At 37.9% G+C, this 25,917-nt stretch overlaps 1 protein-coding gene across 3 annotated transcripts in view; it reads right to left on the reverse strand.

The window, feature by feature from the left end:
- Positions 1–3,337: 3,337 nt before the first annotated feature.
- Positions 3,338–25,917, reverse strand: part of TRIQK (triple QxxK/R motif containing) — a 65,706-nt gene continuing 43,126 nt past the window's right edge. For 2 of the 3 annotated variants that reach the window (XM_050709002.1, XM_035546332.2), the window contains exons 3-4: positions 20,618–20,703; positions 3,473–11,183 (exon numbers count right to left, since the gene is read on the reverse strand). In XM_050709002.1, the coding sequence (XP_050564959.1) occupies positions 11,070–11,183; positions 20,618–20,703 (200 nt within the window). In that variant the 3' untranslated portion in view covers positions 3,473–11,069. Of the gene's footprint in view, positions 11,184–20,617; positions 20,704–25,917 lie in introns of all 3 variants that reach the window. The other variant, XM_035546330.2, reaches the window with a different exon arrangement.

Below are 25,917 nucleotides of genomic sequence, written 5' to 3' on the forward strand. Positions count from 1 at the left end.
CACAGTCTTTCTCAAAATCCTCTACTACCATACAGACAATAGCCACAGGCCACCCTAAGAGCAGTTGGTGGCAGCCCTTCAGAGATCACAGTCCCACAAACCTGCACACCCAGAAGCAAATTTATTACTGGCATGCTGTGAAGTGGGCGAGCCTGTCACCAGGTTGTTCCAAAAGTTACCCATAAGGTCCCAGTGCAGACAAGGGGCCGATAAACTGGGAGGGCAGCCATCCTTTGAAGGCAGGGTCACATATCTACAGCTCCAGGCTGCCTTCTGCTCCCTGGTGACTTCTGGTGTGCGCAGCTGTCCACTCTACATCCAGATCAGCCAAAAATCAACCCTAAACCAACCCAACTTCCAAGTGCCCTTCATTTGTGACTAGAGTTGGATTTAGACACCATCCTCCTGACAACTTAGCGTACAGGCTTTGTGTCCCCTGAGGCTTCTGCTCATCCTCCCACCTGCATTCCTGTCTCAGTTTTGCCTCCAGGGTATTGCTTGCACAGGAGTGCTTTGAAGATAAGCCCTGTCAATGCTTAAACTGCTCAGAGGGCTGATGCAGCAGCAGGGAGCATCATCAGCCACCCTGGCCCTGCAGGGACTGAAGAGTCCCAGAGCAGGCGAAGGGGAGAAGTGTCCTGAGGGCATAACCATGAGCAGACCCCTGCCTTCTGTAACATAAGCTGCCCTGCCAGAGGTGCTGCATCCATCCCTGTGAGCAACAGCGATCTGCATCAGCCAGAGTGAATCAAGCTACCATCTGTGTGGGCATTTTAATTTTTTTTTTTTTTAATGCAGCTGCCACATATATATAGAAAGCAAGTCATTAGGAACATTATGGTGTTAGTCAAATCAACTTTGTTTTTCAGAGGGATGAAAGCTAGATATGTAATTCACAAATAGTGGGTGTTGGTGGGTGGTAGCGTTACACAGAGGCTTTCAAGCTCTTTTCTCCTGTGTGAGCAAGTTTTCATTCTTGGAGAGGCATACTGTGTAACTGCTGTTAAGTGGCCATGCAAGGTTTGTTTTTCCCAAGCTCCCAGGTAGGGTGAGCTCACCAAAGCCTTGGTCTTTGGATGGAGAGGCAGAGCTGCTCCTTTGGGCCGTGACACTGTTGTGGGTTTGAGGTTCTGGAAGAAGGGACTCCTCTGATTGCTGGTTGCTACCCTCATATCAGGACTGCATATTCAGCCTTACATATCACTGATTATTCTTCCACTGGGACATACAAGGCCCAAACATTTTTCCGTTGTGCTTTCCAAACAGGGACAAGAGCATCTTTTCTGGAGTACTTTATCCCAGTTCCACCTTCAAGGACATCTGTGATGTCTGCCTCTAAATGATTAAGACTAGCATACAGCAGAGCTTTTACAGAATATCCTCCTTTTCTTCCTCATTAGTCTGCAAACTTCAGCTCACAGCCTATGCTAAGGTCAAGGAACACCTTGTGAGAAGAGCAACATAAGACAGAAACTCTCACACATGTGATGGTCTCTGTATTCCTCAAGACTTCTGAGAAACAGAAGAACTTGACAGCACACGAAAATGTTGCTGGTGGATCTGTTTTTGATATTTGTCTGTGAGGCACGTAATAGTGGGGTATCTATATAAGCTGTAATTTAATGAACTGAGATCTTTATTTCTGCAGCTCTCCAAACTGGGGCAGCTAGGTAGCCTGGTGTTTTGTAATCCTGTTTTACTTAATTAAAGTCTTCATGTTGGCTGGGTGGAAAGATATGTTACCCTGTTGCTAGCAGATGATGAAAGGAGGCAGACATCATTAGTGTACATGACTCCTTCCTCAGCCTCCATCAGAGCTGGGGCCTCTGTAGTTCCTCTGGAACAGAATTAACATATTTCTCATTGAAATGTTTCTTTTCTCTCTTGTTCAGCTGCATACATTCCCCGTAACAAGTATTAAACTGTTTGGTTATCTGTAATGTGCCCAGACTTTCACAAAGGTTCATTCACAAATGAACTCCTGCTGTTAGGTCAAGGAAGGTCTATTTTAGCGCTTGCAGCTCCTATAATATTAAGCTGTTAATGAATTGACCAACTTTTCATCATACTTAGCATGAGGGATGCTTCTCATGGCCTCAACTCTGACTCCTGAAGAGCAAGATTTCACTGGGGTCCTCTCATAAGTTTTCTTGGGTTTATGCCATCGCAGGAGGGAGTGCATAAGAAGTAGCATCTGGCAGTACATCTGCATCCAGTCCCTGATGGCATCCTGAGATCCATCTGCTCAGGCGCGCTCCTCCCTTCATACGGAGCTTGACGTATCTGGTACCCCACTGCCAGACAATCTCAGCACATACTTCTTGCTCTGAGGGAGGCTGAGTCACTTTTTCAGTGTCTTCATCATTTGCTGACCTCCTTGCTAACCTGATGTAAGAGTATGTGGTCTCTTTTCAAACTGCTCACCACTCTCTGGAAGAAATCTGCTGAAGAGTCTTGACCTGAGCAAACAGACCAAAGACCCTAAAGTCTTAATTCTTTTCAGAGGACACAAAAACAAAGCTGGTAACTGCAATAAATGTTGATGAGTGGGCGTGACAGATCTCCAGGCTTTGCAAGGAAGCAGCAAGGAAGCAAGGAGGGCCCCTAGGCCTGCTCCGCTGTTAGCTGATCAGTTGAAAGTCAGTTGTTATTTCTTTGTTATTGTACACCACGATGCATTTTACGTTATTGTACATATCATCCAGTAGACCCTTTCAGAGAAACCAAATAATTGAATACTTAAAAAGGATGCTTTAATTTTCTTCAGTTCTTGGAACTACACAATCATTTTTTTATTCTGAGTTGGCAATGAAGATCCCCAAACTAGTGGTGGAATAGGAGGGATAACAGCTTTGTGGAAGCTACTCTACAGATTTGTACTCTAAGGCAGTGAGTATATGACAAAGGAGTAAGACCTACTTTTATCCTATGTACATGTGCATCGTAATGAAAACTTCCTTTCTGTATTTATATTACCTTTTAAATTTAACACATTTTATGCCCATGCATGTCTCCTGTGCTGCAGCAATGATTACTGTTTCCAAATGCCCTTGCTCACAGGGAGTATTTTTCTTTCTCCTTATGTGTACATTTTACATGAAGATGTACAAAACAGAAGCTATCTTCTGCTGCACACAGTATTCATTTAGTGACATGTCTCTTCTGTGTCTAGGAGCATAACGTAGTGTAGCAGAATCACTTGCCACCCAGAGTTCGGGGTGCAGCAATCAAAGGAAACATTGCAGATTGTCTCAGATGCATCGCCTCTCCATCACCCTGTACCACCGATATAGTCCATTCATAGCAGTGTGTATAAAAGAGATTAAACAATCTATGTGAAGAGTCTCGTACATGTTTATTTTTTTCTTTTCAGTTGTTTTTCAGGAATTACAAACTCCAACATGATATCAAGCCGAAAATTTCCAAATACAGAAGGTAAAATTAGCAGTCAAGGAATAGTTTCAAAACCTTTGCTCTTGTTAGAGTTATAGATCTGAAATTTCCAAGAAGAAATTATCAAATTTCAGCATCACAGTCTTTGGAAAAATTCATACATATGACAAGTAATTCCTATTTTGATGCAACCCTTAAGCAAAGAGAGGTAAATTACCATTGTGTAACATTTCAAATGAGATGCTACATTTGACCAAACTGTATTAAACCAAAACAAAACAGCTTTTCTATTAATTAAAGATGATGAATGTCTATGAGAAATAAACAAATAAATAAATCTGCAGTATTGTCATGAATAATACAATCATGTTTTTAGCTTGCCTTACTTTAATGTGAACTCACAAGTCTTCATGTATAAGTGTGAAGACTGTTAAATAACATTCACAGGAATACAGCAGGTTTTAAAGGGCTGCTTTTCATACTCAAAATCTGGAAAAATTTTCCTAACATAGGTTGCCCAACTTTAAGTGAATTTGTGGCTTTGGTAATCATAGAATCATGGAATGGTTTGGGTTGGAAGCGACCTTAAAGCCCATCTAGTTCCAGCCCCCTGCCATGGGCAGGGACACCTCCCACCAGACCAGGTTGCCCAAAGCCCCATCCAGCCTGGCCTTGAGCACCTCCAGGGATGGGGCACCCACAGCTTCTCTGGGCAGCCTGTGACATTTCCTCACCACCCTCTGAGTGAAGAATTTCCTCCTAACCTCTAAACTAGATCTCCCCTCTTCTAGTTTAAAGCCATTCCCCCTTGTCCTATCACTATCTGCATTAATGAAAAGTTGCTCTCCAAGTAAAATGTTGCTCTTCAAAGACCTGAAGAAGCCTCTCTACTGTCTCCAGTAATCTGAAGAAGCCCCTCTACTGTCTTCTCTGTTCAGCACTTTCTATTATTATTTGAAGGGCAAAGACACAGTGGCACAAAGGTAAAGTAGTGCCTGAGACGAGCAGATTGAGAATAGCTACAGTTAATGAACAAATAAACACAGATACGACCATCTGACTTTTAAGAAGGGACAGTCACAAGCTCATTTGGGCAGCAAGAACCCATGCTACAGTTATTAAAGCAGCCCTGCTTTAATTAGAAAACTATAGCACCTTAGCTCATCTTTTTAAATGAGAAGCTAAAGGAAGCCATCAGAAGACAAGAAAGCAGATAATGACATAAGAACTCTAAATATGTGGGCCAGTGTGAAAGCTCCTGAGGTAAGAAAGGCTCAAAAAAAATCTCCCTGACTTCAGATTTTACTGTCCTTCCCAAAGCAGAGCAGGTCTTTCTGTATTATAGCGTAATAACTATTTGAGGTCTCTTCAGTTTCAGCCAGGTGAGAGCAATGCAGGTGGCAGCTCATCCTGCCCTTGCAAAAGAATAATGTCTACAGACTTCCTACCAAAAGTAGTAAGCATGAGCCTGGCACCCTTTTACTGGAAAGCAGTCCCACACTGAGTAAGGCAAACAACTATGCAGAAACAAGTTTCAAACAGACAACAACAACAAAAAAAGACTTTTCTGGCACCTCTCTGAGAACCCAATAAATAAAAGTAAAAAGCCTCAACCTCTCAGCTTCTCTTTATTTGTGGTAACAAATCAGGCTCCAGTGATGGTAGGAGACTCGCCCTCTAGGTTAAGCACTGCTCTGTTCTTTTTTGTAGCCTGTCCAAAGCAATCCAGGAGTGCAGTACACTCCAAACACCAGCAGCTCCCTGCTGAGCAGGGGTGATGTTTGAGGAGTGCAGAATCAGCAAAAGGGCTCCCCGGCCATTTCCCTCCCTGTCTGTCCTCTCTGCTGTTCAGATCACAGGAGAAGAAGGTGTCTCCAGAGAAATGAAGACATTGCCAATATCAGTAAGAACATTTACATTTAACTCAATAGCAGACACACAATGCTACTTTAGCTTGGCTTTTTTGTTGGTTGTTGTTTTTAATGTGAAGGTAGCAACAGTTAGCCAGGTGTAAATTTACCAAACCCAGTTTATTCCTTACTTAAATATATGAACCATTGATCCAGCGAGAAGCTGCTTCGTTTCAGACATCTTTATTTCCTCCTGCTCCCCTTCCCCCTTTTTTTTTTTCCCTACAAAAAATAAAAAGTTGAGTGAGCTCTGATTTGACATCAGAATTAGCATTTCTTCCACCCTCTTCTCCAGCAACATGGTGACTTGCATGGTGGCTGTCTGCTGGAAGAACTGGCCATTTTTGTTCTTTTTCTTTCCACTCTCATTCCCAGGGGGGCTGTGATAGGACAAAGACATCAGTTTGTCACCATACTCCATACTTACCTCCTGTGCCTCTGCTTTATAAATTCCTACAATTTCCTTGTGAAATGGCAGACTCCCAAAGATCTGTATGCTGCTCACTTCTTCGAAGGTGCAGCAAAATGAAGCTTTTCATATCTCATAATATCCATACCTAAAAACTGACCAGAACAAACACCTTTTGGGAAGAATTTGGAAAAACTAGATAAGCTGTCAGCTTTTATCTGCTTTTCAGTGACTAAGAATAAGACAAGGGAATCAGGACTCTCGTTTGACTAGTCATGTATTTATTTGTGGCTTTAACATGCAAAAACAGTATAACAATTATAGAAGTTAGAAAAAATATATAGCACTGAAAAAAGTACTCATGCAAAATGAGGCTTCTACTTGAACTATTCTTCACAATCACCAGTTAGTTGATTTGTCCCAATATTTATAGTTCATCGTTAAAACTGCCAAAACTGGCAACCACCAGGATTGTTGTCTCAATTAAGGACAGTAAACAGATTGTCCCATTTTTTTAAATGAAAAAATCCAAAATGTAATACTTCACAGTTTAACATGTTTATTCATTTAAACGAGCTAAAAAATAGTGGTGTGACATCTGCTTGAGAGACACTGGTACCTAACATTTTGGCTGTCTCCCCACCAATTTGGTTCTGATTAAGGGGGGGTGGGGGTGGAAGAAGAGTAGAGGATTCTGTCAGTTAAATGCATTGATAAACTACAAAAAAATATTTCTTCACTCTTGGAAAAGTGTAGAAATACATCTACGAAAGAATGTATTACAGCAAACTAAGAGGATGATGGGGAAAAGTGCCGCGATATATCAGCGTCAGCTCTTTCAGGGAAAAATATTGTAAGCATATGATCACAGACAATCTTTGCCAGTTTATTTATCTCATGGATTCATTTCCCAAAGTGCAGGCATAATCCACCACAAAATCTTTTAAGAAGCAGTTCCAACGTCACATTTCTGCTGTCTTATTGATGTGCCATATTGTTATTTTCTTAGTCATAAGCATCACTAATTATTATGCTACTGTAAGTAAAACTTGAAATGCGATCAAGATCTGTAGTATCCTGTTTGTTGGCACACTAACTTGCATAGTCTGCATTTCAAGTACAGTACGTTACAGAAAATTGTCCCAAATGCATTTGACCTTCACCAGTTGGCTCAGTTGTGCCTTTTATAGGCACAATCCCATACATCAGAGCAAAATGAATCATCACTCTACTGGGAGCTGCTAGCAACGTTTTCCTCTCCGAAGGGGCAGCATTCAAAACTTGGCCCTAATTCAGCAGAAAAGCCTCTTTCTTGGTAGCAGTTTTCATGGACATGGGATGGGTAGTTTTGTAGGGCTTCCACTGTGCCTTCGCTTAGTTGGGTTGTTTAGAAGTTGCTTCCAAACACAGCTTGTTAGGTCAACTATTCTAGATTATACCTAAATGAAAGGATGAGTTTGCTGGTGTTGTACATCTTTGCAGTTATGTACGTGCTGTCCCTGCTACAAGCTGGTCTGATGAATGGAAGGAGCTATGACATACCCTGAATCACATGATGTCCATATGATATGCAACAGTGAAGTTTAAATAAAGCGTTCTTCAACAAAAGTTTAAATACATCTCTAGGGTCCATTAGGGAAATGCTTAACATGCCTCCTAAGCTTCCAGTAAAATATATTTATGGACTCTAGGAAATAGAGTTAAAGCCTTTCCTTGGCAATGCTCACCAGCAGCACTAGTAAAACTGCTATACTGAGGCTTCTGTCCTGAGATGGTCTACATGCTGGTTCTGCCTCTGTAGGATCAAAGGGAAAAGAAAAACTGCTGAGGAAATATTTACTGAGCAAAATCACTGCTGGAAGGCTGTCGTGCCTTCCTAGCCAGAGACTCTTCCAGATGGGACATCCTCTCCCACCCACTGCGTGAGGGCCCAGTACAGGCATCTCCACCACAACCTCTGCCTGAAAGAAACTCTGTTTACTCCACAAGCAGACTGAAGTCTGCCCTGTTCCCAGAGGTAAATACCCTTGAAAAAACCTACCCAGTCAAGCCACGGCTGCTGTGTAAGTGATTTGATCAGCAATCTTTCTTTGAAGCAAGTGTATAAAAGTATCACTTTTATAATAAAGTCAACTTGTCTGAAGTTGATGGGAGCTACACGGAACAACTTCATCTACAGAAAATCTGCTGTATTGGTATTGGATAAGATGCCAAGGGAAGTTCTCTTTATTGTCTTTTAAGTATTCATAGGCTACACTTAGTTTGAATATGAGCTCAGAGGTTAGAAAGGTATAGAATAATACAAATATTCTAAAGCTGGTGAATATCACTGTGCACATTTGAACATTGTGCTGTCCAGATTGCTTTAGTGTCCTTTAAAATGTATATGTAATTCAATGTGACACCTCCAACATTAATAAGAGCACAAAGATAATACAAACACATTTATTATTAACATAGGCACTAAGCAACTCATACAAAGATAGATGGTCCAAAAATAAGGAGGCATATTTCAGTCTGTGATATAATTAAGAGCAAAATAAGCCACATGTTTGCAAGATTCAAATCAGTCCCTATCCTAAATTACCAGGTATGGTCACTAGAAAGTAAAAATAACTTCTGGTTAGATTATGATCTTCTTTGAGTAAATCAGCTGTAATTTCAGCGAATTCATAAATGAGTAAGCTCATAATCCAAACTCATTGTTAATGTTGTTGTGCTTGTGCCTTTTAGAAAAACAGGAATGAAAAATTTTATGAAAGGTGGAAGCTTTTAGCTTTAAAAACATATTGACATGGTTCCATTAGAAATTATTGTGCTGATAAGAGACACAGTGTGCTTGCTGCAATATTTACCAGGAATTTCTGTGTACACTGAACAGAACTCTATCCAGTTTATTTAAGCAACAGAAAATCTTCTCATTACATGAAAATATCTTTCATGTAAATGAGAAGGCCTAACCTTAATGAAGCCAACAGACAAACTGCAAACTATGGCACTTGTGGGCAATATGGACTGATAAGCCACAAAACAGGAAAGTTGCTTCAGTCACACATTTATGCACTTCAGATTTTGTCTATGAGTCATAATTATGGGAAATGAGATCTTCATGTTCTAAGAACTTCATAAATTTGACAGTAAGAATAGCATGCTTTTTAATGTAACCAATTCAGAAAGCAAGTTACGAGACAACTTGCATGATGGGGATAACCACACATCATTCTGAGACCACAGACCACCCAGGGAGCTACATACACACATTAAGAAAGCAATCCTTCCAGCATTTTATGGAACAAGAAAATTGCTCATGCAAAGTAAAAGGAGAGGTCTGTAGGTTCTGTGACATGTGGTGTGGCACTGGTGAAATGAACGGCATGTCACATCCAAGAAGACAGATTGTGATATGCTTTTCTCTGCACTGAAAGGCGGGCCATGTGTCAGAAAATGCTTCACCATAAATTCAACATGTTGGTAAGCGTTTGGTCACGTATAAGAGTATTAGCCGCCTATAAGTCATATGAATGTATAAATGTTAAGATTTTGTGTCTGTAACAGTCATAATTAGAAAATGAGAAATATTTGCATGTGTATGTTTTTCCCTTTCATATTCTTGGAAGACGGTTGTACTCTGAATTTCTAGAGGAGTTGTTTTGCATTACATAAAGGGAATGAGGAGTACGAGAGATAAGAAGTGTATCCTTAGAGAGTCATAACGTATATGGTCATAGTTACTGTATGGTTTAAAAATTAACTGCATTGATCTAAGTTCCTTAAGTGGTGATAATGGGACTGTGTCAATTTAAAATAAATATATTTTCCATTATAATAGTTGCTAGGATTTGGTATGCCTTTGTCTTCAAAATCAGTGTATGGAATCTTACTCAGGCATTTCTGGAACAAGTCAGTAAATGTCTCATTTACAATTAAACCTAACCTTCAGCCCACAGACTAGTATCAAAGACACAACCAAGCTAGTCTGCTAACAAAATTTCAGAATTATAGTAGCTTTTCTGGAAGTTAATCTGCCTAACTCATTTGCACATTCAGCACTAATGGTTCCATGCTCTTCTTGGTTTCAAAACAAAACCAAACTAGAGAAAGACTGACCACAAATTTAAAGGATCAAACCAAAACCTTTAAACCATAAGCTCAGTAATATGCTGAAGCTGAAGCAGAACAGTGTAAAGGCAGAATTTAACAGCTCCCTGCAGCTGTTTTGACATACCAACTTCTTCAAGTTGCTTGTGGTTATCAAAGGTATCAGAAATGTTATCTACACTGCATATTCTGAAAGAGACTTTGTGAAAATTAAAGGATGACACAGAGCCAAGATTTTCCCAATTATTAGAAGTGTACATAAAAAAAAAAGCCTCTTAATACTGACAACTTCACACATTAGTTTGATGATAAAAATGATTGTATAACCACAAAGAATTTTTTACAACATCCCCCTCACAGGTAGAGCCAGTTGATACCACAAACAACAGGAAGAGTATAATTAAAATATACTTTTGACTTTATATTAATAATAGAGCAATACACTAATTAAACCCAACATCGACTGAACTTTCTATTTACACTAGTTCAGACAGCACAGGAGGCAAAGAACTGTGTTTCAGAGGCATATGCGAATGCTAGAGCTTCTGTCATCCAGGTGCCATTTCTGACAGAACACATGTGTGCTGAACAGTTGGCGAAAGAATGAAAAAGATTACTGTAGATATATGGGCACACAGAATCTGGGATGACATAAAATTAAGTCCATATAGGAGGTGACAGACTGCTTCTAAAAAGATATTTTTTTCCTACAATTTCTTCCATCTTTGTGTGTGCATGTGTGCGCACACATTTACAAGAAAGATTAAAAGGGAGAGAAAGATTGAGGGTTTTTTGATATACTTTAAATATTAAACAATAAAAGATTATTTTATTTGGTATTTCTGCTTCCTCTTGGGAAAGGGAAAGGAACTTAATTTGGCTATTAGGAAGCTTTGATTCCTAAATTTACTCAAGGCAGATTCTTCTCCTGTGAAGTCAGCATCAATACCCATGATAATAATAGCACCTGTCTTTTGACATCAAAGTTCTCTGCCTGAGAAAAAATAATGTAAACAATAAACTTCATGTGTTGTACTGCAGCTCCTGGCTTCAGCGTTAAGCAAATATACTTGCCGGGCGTGAGTGTTCTTCGTTTATTTTGGAGATCTGGAATGTAGAAGCAACTGATGTATTGCAAAACTTACTAATTTGGACTGCAAGAAATGGCATTGTTTACTGTCTCACAGTGAAGAGACTGTGTATTCCTACGTAGTCTTGTTCAAGCTGAAGAAATCGTGATGATAGATTCATTGCATCTGCTAGTTTTCATCTGGATCCAGATCAAGGTCAACTTCATTGGAAATGTTAAGATAAAAGAAAGCATAGAAAGCCAACAAAAATACCAATATAGCTGCAAGGACAAGGGCAACTTCCTGCAGAAAAAAAAAAAAAAGCAAAACAAAAACTGTTAGGAACACTATCATAATTTAAGATAAATAAGAAATAAATGTTACTTCCCCTCTATAGCGCACATCAAAATAACACCAGACGTAGACTCTGCATAATGTGTCAATACTTTAATGATTTCTTCTTTTTGATTACCAATTCAGAGTGTTATAAAACCCATTCACTTAATAAAGATTTTGGTGAGTTTGATACACTGCCAGAAAGAAGATACTTGGCTCAAAGATCTTGGTCTGACCTAGAAATAGGAGCTTTATGTCCTTTTATTATTCCATCCCTTCCTTTTCAAAAGAAAACAGAATTCATGAACCACAGTTTTGAACACAAATTTAAGTTATGAATTTACACTGTGAATTTTGATGTTTTCTAGCAATATGTTACTGCTTTTTGCCAACAAATTTGTAATTTTTTAATGAAGCAAACACAGTATGGTGGAAGTCAATGAAAATTGCTACCTCTACCTCCCAACCTCCTGGCATACTTTACAATATGGATCTACAAAATCCTTCAGAATTGGATGAAACTTTTCTTCTTTCCTCTCTTCAATAAGGCAAAAAGCACAACAATTCGCACTTGCACTTGCCTCTCTTCCCATAAAATATTGCAACTTGCTGCATCTTCCTTAATTAACATAAAAGAGTCTTCCAAAGTATACATGATTTATAGCAGCTTTCAGAATCAGAAAAAAATGTTTTTCTACTAAACGTCATATTCACTATGTGACTGCCTATCATCATATTCTATCTTAAGGCTGGACTCTGTTAAGCTCCAGCTTTAGATCTTGGATATAACAAATCAGAGTGTGATCGTCCTCTTTATAACACTACTTCTTGCAAAGTTGCAGTGTTTCAGATTTTTAAGTTTTTATTTTCCAGGAAAGCACAGCACACTCCCTTTACCATTGACTCTCATTTTGTTAGACAATAAAAGAAGAAATACAAATTTGAGAAAAACCCCTATGTTCCTCCAGCTCACAGTAAGTACCACTTCCACAGCTAACAGCATGCGCCGCTTCATTACCTATCATCATGAAGGATTTTTGAAATCATGTACTCATAAGGAACAGGTCAGTTTGCCCACCCCCACAAATCACCTACCCCCTACAAAAAGAAGGAATAATCTCTCCTCAGAATCTCAGCTTCATGTTAACCTACAAATCATCTGCATCAGAGCAACCCACCCATATACTTAAAAGGAGAGAAAGAGTTTAATGCATTTATAGCAACTAATCTGAATTGGTACAGAAGATGCTTACATCAAACTTACTCTGCCAGTGGGACAGAAAGGAGATGCCTACACCTCACCTAGACAATAAGGCAACCTTTTCAGGTGAAGGAGAGGATCTGACCCTCTTCAGTGTAAGATTCCTTGTGTCCTAAACAAGAAATCTAAACAAGGTCACAGGGACACCCTCTAAAAATGCCTGTTTCTCCCCTTAGACTATGAAGGGAGTGTAGATGATGGGTCAGGTGTAGAGACCTACACTGCAGGACAAGTCCCATCCAGGATCTCCAGATTCGTGGTAGCTTTGTGACTGACTTTGCATGTCCACTGCCATGAAGGAGTTAAAAGTGTGTTAGCTTCACTTTTTAAAGTCTAGCCCATAATCTGGCATTCTTCTATAGAACAGCATTTCATTTGCATTTACATGAATGCATTATATAGTTTATCAGAATGTTGGATCAATAATTCAACATATGCCGTCTAATAAACTTTGAAATACTACTGCCTAGTTGGTGTAAGCTTTATAGAAGTCTTTGTTCTATAGAAACCTTTGCTTTACATTTTATATGGATGATTAATTGATATGCACTTTAAATTTATTTTACATTAAAATCGTTCCTGTAAATTTGCTGAGGCTGTTTGCTAAGGATTTCAGCTACATTTTCCTCCTAGAGTTGATCCCATTCTCTGAGCCTTACCCTCCTGTTTTTATATGATTTGATTAAAAAAAAATACATCTAATTCACTAATATATTAAAGGAAAGTGATTTTTGCTTTGTTGCAGTTACAACACGTCAGTATCTCACAAAAGGGCATGGCAGCATCAGACAGGTTTCATTTATTTCCTTGTATCCACAGCTGTGCTCCCAGACCCATCTGGCCACACAGCTACTAATCTTAAGAGGATGTAATAAACAAGTGACATACAACTGCAAGCTCCATCTGCTCAGGAGAGTGGACAACAAAACCATACAATGCAGGCACCGTTCACACTTGACACAGACAGCAAATTCATTCCAGTATTAAAAGTTTTTTCCCTTGTTTGGATGTCACACTTGCCATGTTTTCTGCTCTACAATCAGGCCACCTACCCTCTCCCTTCTCCCCAGACTCCCTTATGAAATACTGTGGTAGCAGCAGCAAAACCTGGGGGGAATGTTTGCATTAAAGATTTGTTTTCTGGGATGCAAAACTGGGAAAATCTTGATTTTATTCTCAGGCTGCCCAATAACTGCTTGGGAGCAGTTCTTTAATTTCTCTCTGCCTAAGTTTTACAGCAAATAACACCAAGATAACATTACTTTCCTTACACAGGCATTAGGATGTAGGTGAATGGATCAGTATTTATTAACCCTGGGAATGACAAGCCTTATTGAAATTCCAAGCTTGAGAATTATGCAAGCACCTTAATTCTGAGTTACTGAAGAAGGCCAAGTAACAAAAATCTAAAATAAATGGTCTAACAAAGGATGCCTGGCTCTTAGCTAGGGATATGCAGTCTCTTAAGAATTGTATCCAGTTTATGAACTTTTATAAACATACATTTTGCAATGTAAGTAGCAAATGAGACGCTACACCACTACACTGTCTGTGCAACAACAGTACATATTGTCATTCTAATTTGTTTTATACTTATCAGGCTTTGCTATTTGTATTTTAAGCCATGCATATAAATGAAATGTTAAAATACACCCCGCTTGGCATATATACCTCCCTTTCTCTTGCACTTTATGGATCATCCCTATCATCCCTCTGCAAAATCCATTTATTCTGAGGATTTCACCATGAATAATTAACCAATAAGAAGAAGTCTTATAGAAATAAACTTAAAATGATCACAGGGCTTTTTCTCCTTTTTTCTTTTTTCTTTTATAACATGGTACAGAACAGTAGGAAATAAAATCCCTGCTCTCAAATTCCAAAGTACAGTCAAAGAAGCTTTTAAAAGGAACACGATTTTCTACTATATTCTCTCAAATTTAGAATTTCTGCAGAAATCTATTGATTGCAGCTTAGTTAAGTTTGTCAGAAACTTCTCCATAAAGGAAACACATGCCATTACAAAATACCGTAGATTTAATTCTCCTATCATTTTTGTCAGTTTTATGTCTCTCATGCCAAAATACTCCGGTAATGTCCTCAGATTCAACCTGATGGAATAAGTTGCAGAGTTGGGATCTAAATAAGATTAATCAGGATATGAAAAAAAATGGGGGACTAGGTGAGGAAAATATGTTGAATATAGTTGCACAGATTTGGACACTGTGTATAACAGTATCATATACCACATATATAACAAAATACCACACTCAGGAAATTTTAAATTTTTTACATGTTAACTTATTTGTTTATTGTCCTTCAAATAGAAGTGTGTATATATATATATATGTGTGTATATATATATATTTATGTGACACCATCTTAATCTAGGTGAAAGAGTACTACAAATTTCTGTCTCTGAAATGGTAAACTATTCCTAAATATTTCTGAAAAGGGATAAAAAGAAAATCACATGGACCAAGGATATTTGTCTTTTTAGAAATAAAACTTACATGGACTTAAAAATAAATCTTCTTATCCCATATAATTTCTAAGTGGAAGACTTTAGCTGGGCATTCACTGTGACCATTTTTTAGAATTTCAAAAAATAAGAACTAAAAATGAATGTTTACTTGTTAACAAGACATTTAACATCTAATGCAAGGTAACAAAAGTAATTTACTAACTTTTATCAGTAATTTTTATGTTATAAACTTTTACCATTAAGATTTTCAGATGTTACAAAAACCATTATGGTCTCAAATAATGAAACCAAGGTACTACTACAAAGTCATCTAAAACAGATGGTTATATGATCACAAAGCAGGATTCATTTTAACATAGCTAAATGCAAGATAATATAGTAGTTATAATTGTAATATTGTAGTACTACAAAGATGCTACTAGCTATTGTAAGTGTTATTGTAGCTCTTACAAAGGCAGTACTTACAAAATGGAAGACTCTGCCTTGAAAGCTTGTGACTCTAAAAAGGTCTTTCGATTTAAGAGGTAACCACTCCCTCAGTGCGATCTCTAGATGTGGAAAGGGGGATTTCCAGTAAGAAGATGACTGTTATTTATTTTATTATAGAGAAGAATGAGAGGTAGCTTGGTTACATAACTATATGCCATATACCTGTATTTAAGTAAGATGCTTCACAATGTGGGGTCCTTCTACCTTGTTTACAAGAACCTCTCAAGGTCCTGCCGAGATTAGATAAACTCGGTCTTGAAATAAGATGTAATTTCCTAGGAACAAGAATGAATGAACGTTCAAGTAACCTCTTGGGGAGAATATGGACTTCCATGGCTGTGTGTCTTTTATAGCAAGGTTTCTCAAAGAAATAAAAAATAAAAATAAAAACAATTAGCCATTGGGAAGAATACTTCAACTTGGGCACGTGTGAAAGGAGGTCCTGGCTGCTAGCCCTGGATCTGGTGAACAAAATCCTCCAGACTGCTCCCTTCCTTCAGGGTCTGGGAAGACTGGAATTGTTTTCACGGTCACTGCTACATTCTGAATCCCTGGAGGACCAGATTGTCAAAAATAATGACAGTTCATGCTTCTGTGCTTCAGACTTTTCTATATAGGATCAGAGCATGAGTTTCCTTCCTTTCCAATAAATTTCCCTTCAATTATATTGATTCCATTGCTGGGATATGATGTTTTATTGTTGGACTTCCTTTCTTTCAACTATCCTTTGAAGTGTTAGAGCTTGGTCATAGCCAGATACTAAAGCCTAAGAAAGATGGACTTCTGCTCAGAGATGGTACAGAAAATCCTCCTAAGCTCCCGCCTGGTGCCTCTTGTTCACATGCTGAAAGTCACCATGATTACTGTGCTTAAGTGTACAGGTCAGGCCAGGGTCAGATGGGAGCAATGTGATTTTGTTTTTCACTTTGTACGCTTTTTTTCCTCTCTCCCTTCCATTTCAAGGTCAGGGATCAAAATCTGACTGCTGGGAGCACTGGGAATATATCACACTGCTCATTGGTGGTACATTAAGCTGCCCTGCTCTTTTTGTGAGGCACTTAAACTGGTTTGAAGACCCAGTACTTTGGGCCTACAAAAGTGCTTGGATTTCCTAGAAGGTATCTGGATGAAATTTTATGATCTGTAGTATATAGGAGGCCAGATCAAATGATCTAATAGTCCCTTGTGGCCTTAATTTCTGCAAAGCTATGAAACTGTATTCCCAACATATCTTGGCAAACAGAGTCCACTAACTTAGCAGATTATGAGCAGCATGAAATCAGAGAACACCCTTTGCCAAAATACACTAGGAATGTTTTGTTATCTCTTCATACATAACTTGTTCCAGATGAGATAAACTCTTAATAGAGAGCTAGCTAGCTAAACAATAGATTAAGCAGATATGCAGAAGAATGACAGACAGAGAGCTTTCACTTCTCTAAGAAACATTTATTTCTTAGCTCAATCAATGTACTATGATGCTAATAATTCTCTATGGAGTGGTATTCTGCAGCTGATTACATCTTTGCAAGTGGGTGTAAAATGCTACTGTTCAGACTTGTGTCTGCTTTTCAACAGTAGAGAAGATTTCATCATCTATCCCTTGGACCACAGATTCATTCTTGCAACCTGTGAAAAAAATATCTCTTCAAGACTTCCCATTACTTTTGGCCTCTGCATACAAACCCCAGCTATTTGGGGCTGAACTTGAACACTCCTCAAACCATTTTCCCCTTGCCACCCTCCCACTGGCACCTCTAAGAGCTGAGTCAGCACCGACAGCATAGAGTCCTTGCTACTCCACCTGGTCGTCACCTCCAGGTGGGCTTCCATCAGCACGACCTCTGGGGGCAACAAAACAACCACAAAGAGAAAATTCAGAGGCTCCCTTTTTGGTACCGCTATAAAGAATTTTGTCGTATCCAAAAACCAAGAAACATCCAACAGATTGCTTTCTCTCCAAGTTATTTCTTAAGACAGGGGTCCTGCTTGTCAAAGACACACCATGTATTTTGGCACTGTCTGCATTAGTGTCATGTATACAAACAGAGCCAGCACAATAGCTCTTTTACAATATTTAATTTTTAAACATGTTTAAAGAGCAAATATTACATTGAATACTAGCATGGTCACTCTGCTTGAACTAACTTTTGATAGTTATTAGTGCTTAGCTACTTCTCTGACATTATCAACATGGATAAAATCTCTCATTGGGGAAATTAAAAAGTACTAAATGGCAGTGACTGAAAGAAACTTTGTTACTTTAAACCTTGCATTAAAATGACAAGGCAATCAAAGTTTGACAAGACAAGCTAATTAGTATGCCAGCGATGAAATGTGAAGGATCTCCAGGGGATCAGTTCTCGAAAGTTTTATGTCATTTATAAGGCTTTTTTTTTTAAAGCAAATGTTGTCAGCTCTTATGGTGAAATACACAACAGTGGAATTTCATTATCTTCATAGATATTGAGGACTACATCCCTTCTCTGTTTTTCAGTCCTCCTCTTTCCCTAAATACTTTAGTTTATATCTAGTGGTTGTTCTTCCCATGAATTGGACCCCAGTGCAAAACAATGCTAGAGGTATCAATGAGTACTAAAAAAAAAAATATTGTAAATGGCATTTTCATAAATGTATAAAATTTTCCTCTTTCCTTGAGAGGTTGTACTTCTATAAGTATGATAAGGTTATATCTCCTCTACAGTATTTTTATTACCTGCAACTTAGCTTTTATAGGAAAATGTTAATATATTTTGAAGTGCTGCATACTTACTATATCGTGTATTGAAACCTGGATAAACAAATAAATGGAGAGTGCACATATATATGTTTTTTCTCAAACATTTAACAAGAGTCTTGGCCATTTCTATTTAAAGTGCTGCCTACTTATTGCATTGCACTGTAATTACACCACTTTTCTTTCAACACAAACTGAAGTTAGTCAACTGTCACAGTACAGAATCGGAGCCTACATCGTATAAAAACACTAAAACCTCACCCTTAGGAAGGTGAACCATGTTGTTTACCAGCATCAGATAACTTTGCTAATATGAAGTGACAGCTGTGACAATACCTTCCCAAATGAAGAGCTCACGCATACGCAAAACTCTGAATATTAGGAAACAAACAATTACGTGCATTTAGCCTCAAAATAGTTTCAGAATTGTACATAACCTGATGGGTTATATAAGCTCAGCGAGAAGGTTGTATACAAAGGCATTGCCTTCCTTGCCTCACAAGCACATCCCTGTAGGGAGAAGTGTCCACCTTCCCTTCCCTTTTGCTTAAGCTCTGCCAGCTTTTGTCAGCAATTAGGAAGCAAGGAAAACAACCGAGATCTGTTTGGGGGCAATCAGAATCAGATTTTATGGCCCATGTGTGCAAGAAATGTAACAGCCAGAAGACAATATTTTAAAGTTGTTGTTGTTATTGTTGTTTTGTTTTGTTTTGTTTGTTTGTTTGTTTAAAAGGCAGAGGCAGAATTGCAAACCTAAGACACCTAAGACATTGCAACTAGCACAACCCAAGGAACACAACACCCCATGACCTGGAGAGCACATGTGCACTTTGATGGCAAAGGTCATTCCAAACTGCAACAAAGCTGGCATTCTACAAAAATATGCAGGAACACATTTGTACAGTATAAACTGTTCTTGTTCTCCTTATTCACTAATATTTGGTATTCATTACACATATGATTACACATATGCTTTTCTATTCTCCATCATTTTAAAGTAATAATTACTCAAGATAAAAATGAAACAAAACATAGTCTGAAGGACATATTCTTCTCACTTGTAAGAGATACACGTAAAACTTGTACATTTCTAAAGAACTAGGCTGTACAGCAAAAGTCTCCAGGTAGAACATCACTTTTAAAAGGTCATGTCATTGAAAGTAAAATGAAAAGAAAAAGTAAAATTTAATAAGAAGGGAAGGAGAAAACATAGAACTCAAAAGGTTAATAATCTATCCTTTAAACAAAAAAGGCAATCTACTTTTTCTCATTAAAACCTGACACACAGCACTAACTGAGGAGATTATGTTGTGAAAACATACTGCATCGCACGGTAATGCTTGATCGAGATCAGCAATCAGGAGCAAAAAGAAAGCACTGTTTCGTGATTATAATAGCAAATTCTGGAAGACAACCAAATACATCATCTGGCAGCTCAACAGCTGTTACAGCTTGGTAGTAATACCTTGGCATTTGCTATAAGCTATAACTTGAAAAAATTGATTTCTCATCTGCCAGAAACAAGAAAATGTTCTCCTTTTAACATTTCTAAAGTTCCTTTCACTAGAATACTCAGGTGTCTGATCTTTTAAAAACAAAACAAACAAACAAACAACAACAACATACACAACATTTTTTAACCTTCCTGCTAAGCTAATTGTATATCACTTTGATTCAAAAATAAGTATGATGGAAAAATATTGGATGCCACCTAAATAAACAATGTACATTCAGCCAAACTCCATTTTGATGATACTGGATAGAACATAATATTCCTGATTGCCTTCCTTCTTCATATTCACAGCCATGATCAGCCAGCCACTATTATACTTCATACCAGCCTGGAACAGGGACATTTCCAAAACATATTTCAGTCCCTTTCCAAGTATTTTGCTGTTAGCTAAGCCTACTGTTTTCCAAGTCAGAGGTAGTACACTAGAATGTAGACTGAGATAATAATGCTGTGAATTTACAATATTTAACAAACACTGTCTTTAAATGACATATGAAACTTATTCTAGAACGCCTAGTTCTTAGAAACGGGTATAGGGCAGGAAGAGGAAGAAGGGAGATGTTTTGTGTATTGTCACTTTTGTAACAATATAAAATCATTAAAACATTTGTTCTGTGCACAGAGTGGCTCACAGAAAAGATCAATTTTCTAAGTATACAATATTTTATTGACATTAAAGTATGCATCATAACAAGAACATGGACTACTTAAAATCCTTTAGTGTTTCATCTATTCTAGTTATCTTAGGGTTAAGTAAAAGCAATCCATCATAAATATTTTAGATTCTGGCATTCCACTTAGATTTTGAAGTGTCATAAACAATATCTCTCAGAAATCAATATTCACGCAGTACATCTATGGGGAGAAGAAACAAGAAATACACAAAGGTGGGATAAGCTATCAAAGAGAACTCTACCTTCACGCCTAGTGCAGTTTTCTTGGCCTCTGCTTTTAATCTTGTTGCTCTTAACATAGGCCTGGTTTTCTTATAATCTTGTTTTCCTAGAGCAGAAAAACACATTTATTGAAAATGATGAAAAAAAAAAAAAAAGATAAAGAATGTCAGCAATTATTTCAGTTTGAAAGACAGATCTAACGTTTTGAAAACATCCCCCAGTTCAGCACTTTAACCAGAAGCTGCTTTATAAGCCAGGGGCCCAACCAGTGCAACAACGGTCCTCAGCACAGGTGATGATAGCAACAAGCAAGAGTTGATAAATCAGTGCAGAACTTATTACTCCGGAGAGACATCCAAATACACATACTGACAGCCACCCACTAGTACAATGTTTTGTACTAAATTGTTCTGTACGCATCAGACAGCAAATAAGTAGATTAAAGACGGATGATGTTTTTTTCCCCCACTTTTCAATCAAAACAAAATTTTCATTATTATTTTTGTTGGTTAGTCATCTCTAATGCACTTATAAATGTGTAATACGTGACATTCTGGTGAGTGTAAATGTTTCATCATTCTGAACGGGAACATAATTCATGAGTAGCAGAACTCGGAGACATGCAGGTCAGTCCACGTAAGCATTAATAAAACCACTGCTTCACACCATCCGTTTATAGAAACACGTTACACAGAATCCTCTAGAAGTGTCTTAGATGGACTTTTAAAAAAAATATGGGGACTACCTCTTGCAGCCACTAAATAGTGCAGCCAAGTGTTTCATTACTGTGAGTCTACATGAACCGAGTTCAGAGGAAGACATGAAAGTACTTAGAAATGTCATAAATCTTTTATCTCAACTTAATAATAAAGCATAAAATACTTGATATCTCTCAGGTATATTTTTCCTGCTTAAAGGCCCTACTACTGTTGTACTGTATACTATTAACCATAGCCTCTTTAAGTCCACAGAAGTCAAGGTACTGATACAGTCAGAAAAGGAGGAGAAGGAAAAGAATACTCAAAGAAAATGCTCAGAGGGGTAGAATCTCAGTGAAACCGCTTTGTCTTTTCAAAAAAGTCCTTTCTTCCACCCCCCACCTGCCCCATGCGTACATGCATTTTGTCCTTTTTCCCTATTTACAAAGCTGAGCTGCAATGCTTAAAGCAGAAATCTTTCATTATTTTCTTTACCACTAGTTTTACATTTAGGTTTCATCGTTGTTACATTCAGATAACTTAACCTTTCCTCTAAAAGAGTGCTCAGTAGTTTTGTGCATGCAACACTCCCATTTAATCTGCCAGATGGGGCCTTATGTTCACAATCAATAGTGCAATCTTCTCATTTCATTGTCATCTTCAAAATTGGGATATTACAGCACAGTGGAGAAATTCTGAAACATGAATTGGAAAAGAAAGATCTTCTCCAGCAATACCCTGAATTCATGGAAACACACTTCTACCTTTGTCCACCTTTTCTGTTTCATCTCTCTGCTCATACTCAATGCAGAGCTCTTCTCTGTGTAGAATATTGTGGATGCTGAACTCGCATTATGAATTTGCTCTCATGGTATAATCTCTCCTTAGCCCTGGGGATTATATATTGTGAAGGTCTCTGTATTATCCGCTGGTCAGGTATTATTCATAAAAGAACTGAAATAACTTAGAAAATACCCAGTGACAAATGGAAAAATAACCAAAACCAAGTGAAAAAAGCATATATCCAAGGAATCTTCTTAGAGGATGGCGTGAAGATGACAAAATGACTACTTATGACTGATGTTCCAACATATTCATCCAGTCAAAATATCATATTTACAGGACAGGATGACTGCAGCATTATTCTTCAGAAGTCAATGCTATTTAAAAACAGGATGCAACAGAGAGCGGAGTGCTGTAATATTCTGAACAGTTACGGAAAGAATTGCAGGAACAACCCAAATGGCTAAGTCATGAGATGAAACCAGCCTGAAGGACAATGTGTTTCTTCTTCCTAAAGTACTGCAGTCGTACTTTTGCAATGAAACAGTTAAAGAGCTGTCAGAATTTCCATTATAAATGGCAGGAGTTTATAACTCATAAAAATTCACTCCAGGGTGAAATTTGGCATAGGTATACCCCAGTCTTGAATTTTTTTTTGTTTGTTTGTTTGTAGCCAACTTTCAATAGAGTGATGCAGCTGTTCTTACTTACTCATGAACAAACTATAGAAATTTATCCATCTGATATGTTTTAAGCACAACAAATACTTTCGTTTAGAAGTATAAAACTGACAAGGACTAGGTTCAATTTCAGTTCTCATAATTCAGATTTGCTGTTCTCCCATCTGGGGTAAATAAAGCAGGACAGACGGAGGTTTCCCTTCCTGTGATGCCATGGAGTTAGGTAACAAAAACTAGAAAGCTTTGTAAGGCCCATTAGGAATGAGAAAAAAAGTCAGATGCTGATCCCCACCTCCTCTTCCTCACATTGCCCATTCTCCCTCCTCCTCTCCAAGGACCAACTGTGAAGGTGACTAGAGCAAGCGTAAATATTACACAGTCTATTCCTAGAAAAGGGAAAGATTATTGGTGTTCCTTCCCTCAGTGTCAAGCGTTCTGGTACTGTTTATTCCAGTACTGTGGGTATGGCTAAGACTAGATTCAGCTTATCCAGAGAATATGTCCAGATTTATATTAAATCTGATATGAACAACTAAACCCCCCTATATAACAAATAGGCTATTTTAATAATGACTCTAGAGCTGGTAGTTCTCCAAATCTATGCACCTGTCATGAATTTACCACTCTCCTTGCTAAATGTGAAAGCCAAAGGAAAAAGATATATATGGTAGGGAAACAGTCTGAGTCCACGAAGTGCAAAAGTTTAAAAAGGGCATCTGTGAAGTCCTTTGTAATGAAAACCAGATTTAGCTATTGTACTAAAAGACTCTTAAAACATCTGAACTTTCTGAGGCCTTGGGACAGACATCTGCACTACAGGACTATAAAGAACTATGAAATGCAAAGCCCCTATCACGTGAACACTGATCACTACCACCTGGAAAACAAGCAGAAATAAATAATAATAGCTCCCTATGTTCTTTCGAGTCTGCAATTTCAACCAGTTGGAACACGTACATTCACACTCCCAATTTCTTCTAGTTTTATCTACCTCATCCTGCAAGCTTTCTTGTACATTTATCTGTCAGAGTCATCAGCTAAAGCTGTTTCTTCTTCCCAGGAAGTGACCGTCAAAGCCAGTTAAGATGGACTTATCAGACAAAGCCTCATTTGTCTGCTTTACCCGATGTCTATTCAAGACAGAGAGTTTTCCTGAGGGAACATAGGAAGGCCAGAAAAGAAGCCAAAAACATAGAATTGGAAAATTTCCAGACCAAATCTTACTTTCTGTATTACCTAAGCAAAATACTTTCCTCTTTTACTTCTTCACATTATCATTATTATCAGTTCTTCATTTCTTCTCTCAAACTCCAGTGCTGACTTTCCTTGTTTTGTTTTTTTTTAACAATTTTTTTTTTTTTTACAAACTCACCACTTCTGTCTTTACAACTTTTCTGAAGTCCATCCATCACTTTCTTTCAATTTTTAAGGCCAAAGAACTAGTCCATGATAAAGAAATTTTTCTTACTGACTACAGCCATCTCCTCCCTGCTTCTCTTGCGCCTTGCCAGTCCCTCCCAAGAGCAGCTGCAAAGACCATCCACCTTTCCATTTCAGTGCTTGAAGTTGTCTTCAGAAGCTCTCCAGTACTCACCCTTCATCCCACCCCTTTATCCTGTCCTTGTCTGCCCATATTGTTTTACTGCTCCTTGGGTGGCAAAAGGACCTCAGTAGTAGCTGAACAGAGTTGTGCCCATTTAGCAATCATGCTTTGAAACTTTCCAGGAGTGGAAATGAAGACTCTTCTATTAGCTGTAGAATTAGAAAAGCGTAAAGATAACAGTGAAAGATGGGGAGAGTTTTTCAGCTACTAAACACAGCTGTATTGTGAAAAATGCCAAAGTGTTTCCCTCAGAGCAAATGTTAGGTATTCATAAAATATGCAGCATAAAGTTGTTTCTCCTCATGTAATTAGGATTAAAATGCTATGGATTTCACAAGAAATGTTGTGATTTTTCTCTATTCACACTAGAGAACAAGATCCCAAATAGCTCCTATTCAATAATTTTAATAACAGATTAGAGATGACCCTATCTGGTATATTCAGCATTGGTGTATTCTGGTATATTCAGTATTCTCTTTAACTAAATATCCAATGGCACCACAATTAATGCAAAACTTAGACTAAATAACACATATGAGCTAGATAAGTTCATTAAGTCCTGAGTGATATTTTTTTTTTTTACTCTGCAGAAACACTGTGACATTATGAGGTACTATGCATAACTGTATTTTTGCATAGATAACAAACTCTGTAACACGTGTAACTGAGAATGCAACGTGCTGAGTGCAATATTTTAAGAAAATGGACTACACCTAAGATTTTGATTAAAGATGCTGCCATTTACCATACAACCTGAGCCTATACAATAACTTCTTAAAAAAAAATAGATTCCTGATCCTTCTAGATGTTTACTCTTTCATTCCAACAATAGCTTATTACTGGAATTGAATAACTGACTAAAGACTGCCTCTCTGCTTTTCAATTCATCAGGCTTAAGCAGAAACAGGACTGCATCTTTGGCCTTTGTTGATACTGCTGTCCAAGCTTATTATCATATGAATATCTAGTTATTGTTTTATAAATGTTCACATTTCAGGAGCTCTCTGCTTTCTTTTCTCTCAGTAGACTTTACCATACCCACCTTCATTATCATCATGTGGCAGCACTGCTCTTTGCCTGCATTTGCTACTTTAAAAATTAATGCACTGCTATTTTCTGAATACTGTACTGCGTAAGCTGCTTATGAGTACATTATGCTATCAAGCGAGCACATGCAGAAAAGCTTCCTAAACTGTTATTCTTTCAATGAAAATACAGCTGGTTCTGCTTCAAAGGCACTTCTTTTCACCTGCAAATGGACTTGCTCCTACACTTATTCCTCAATTCATTGTCTTTTATTTGTGTCTGCAAATCTTTAATTGCCTTTAATTAGAAAAAAGTAAATTCAGTGCTTTAATCTTGCAAATACATTCAATCATAATTCTGTCTGGGATGAATACCAAGTTCTATTCACTGACTGATCTTTATAACAAAGGTATATAAATTTATTGTCCGTTTATATAGACCACACCAATTAAGCCACAATGGAAAAGCAAATAGATAAGAGTCAAAATATTTGAAATGAGAAATGTGCAATCTAAATTTAATTACTCAGA

This window comes from Cygnus atratus, chromosome 2, assembly GCF_013377495.2.
Source record: "Cygnus atratus isolate AKBS03 ecotype Queensland, Australia chromosome 2, CAtr_DNAZoo_HiC_assembly, whole genome shotgun sequence".
Lineage (NCBI taxonomy): Eukaryota > Metazoa > Chordata > Aves > Anseriformes > Anatidae > Cygnus > Cygnus atratus.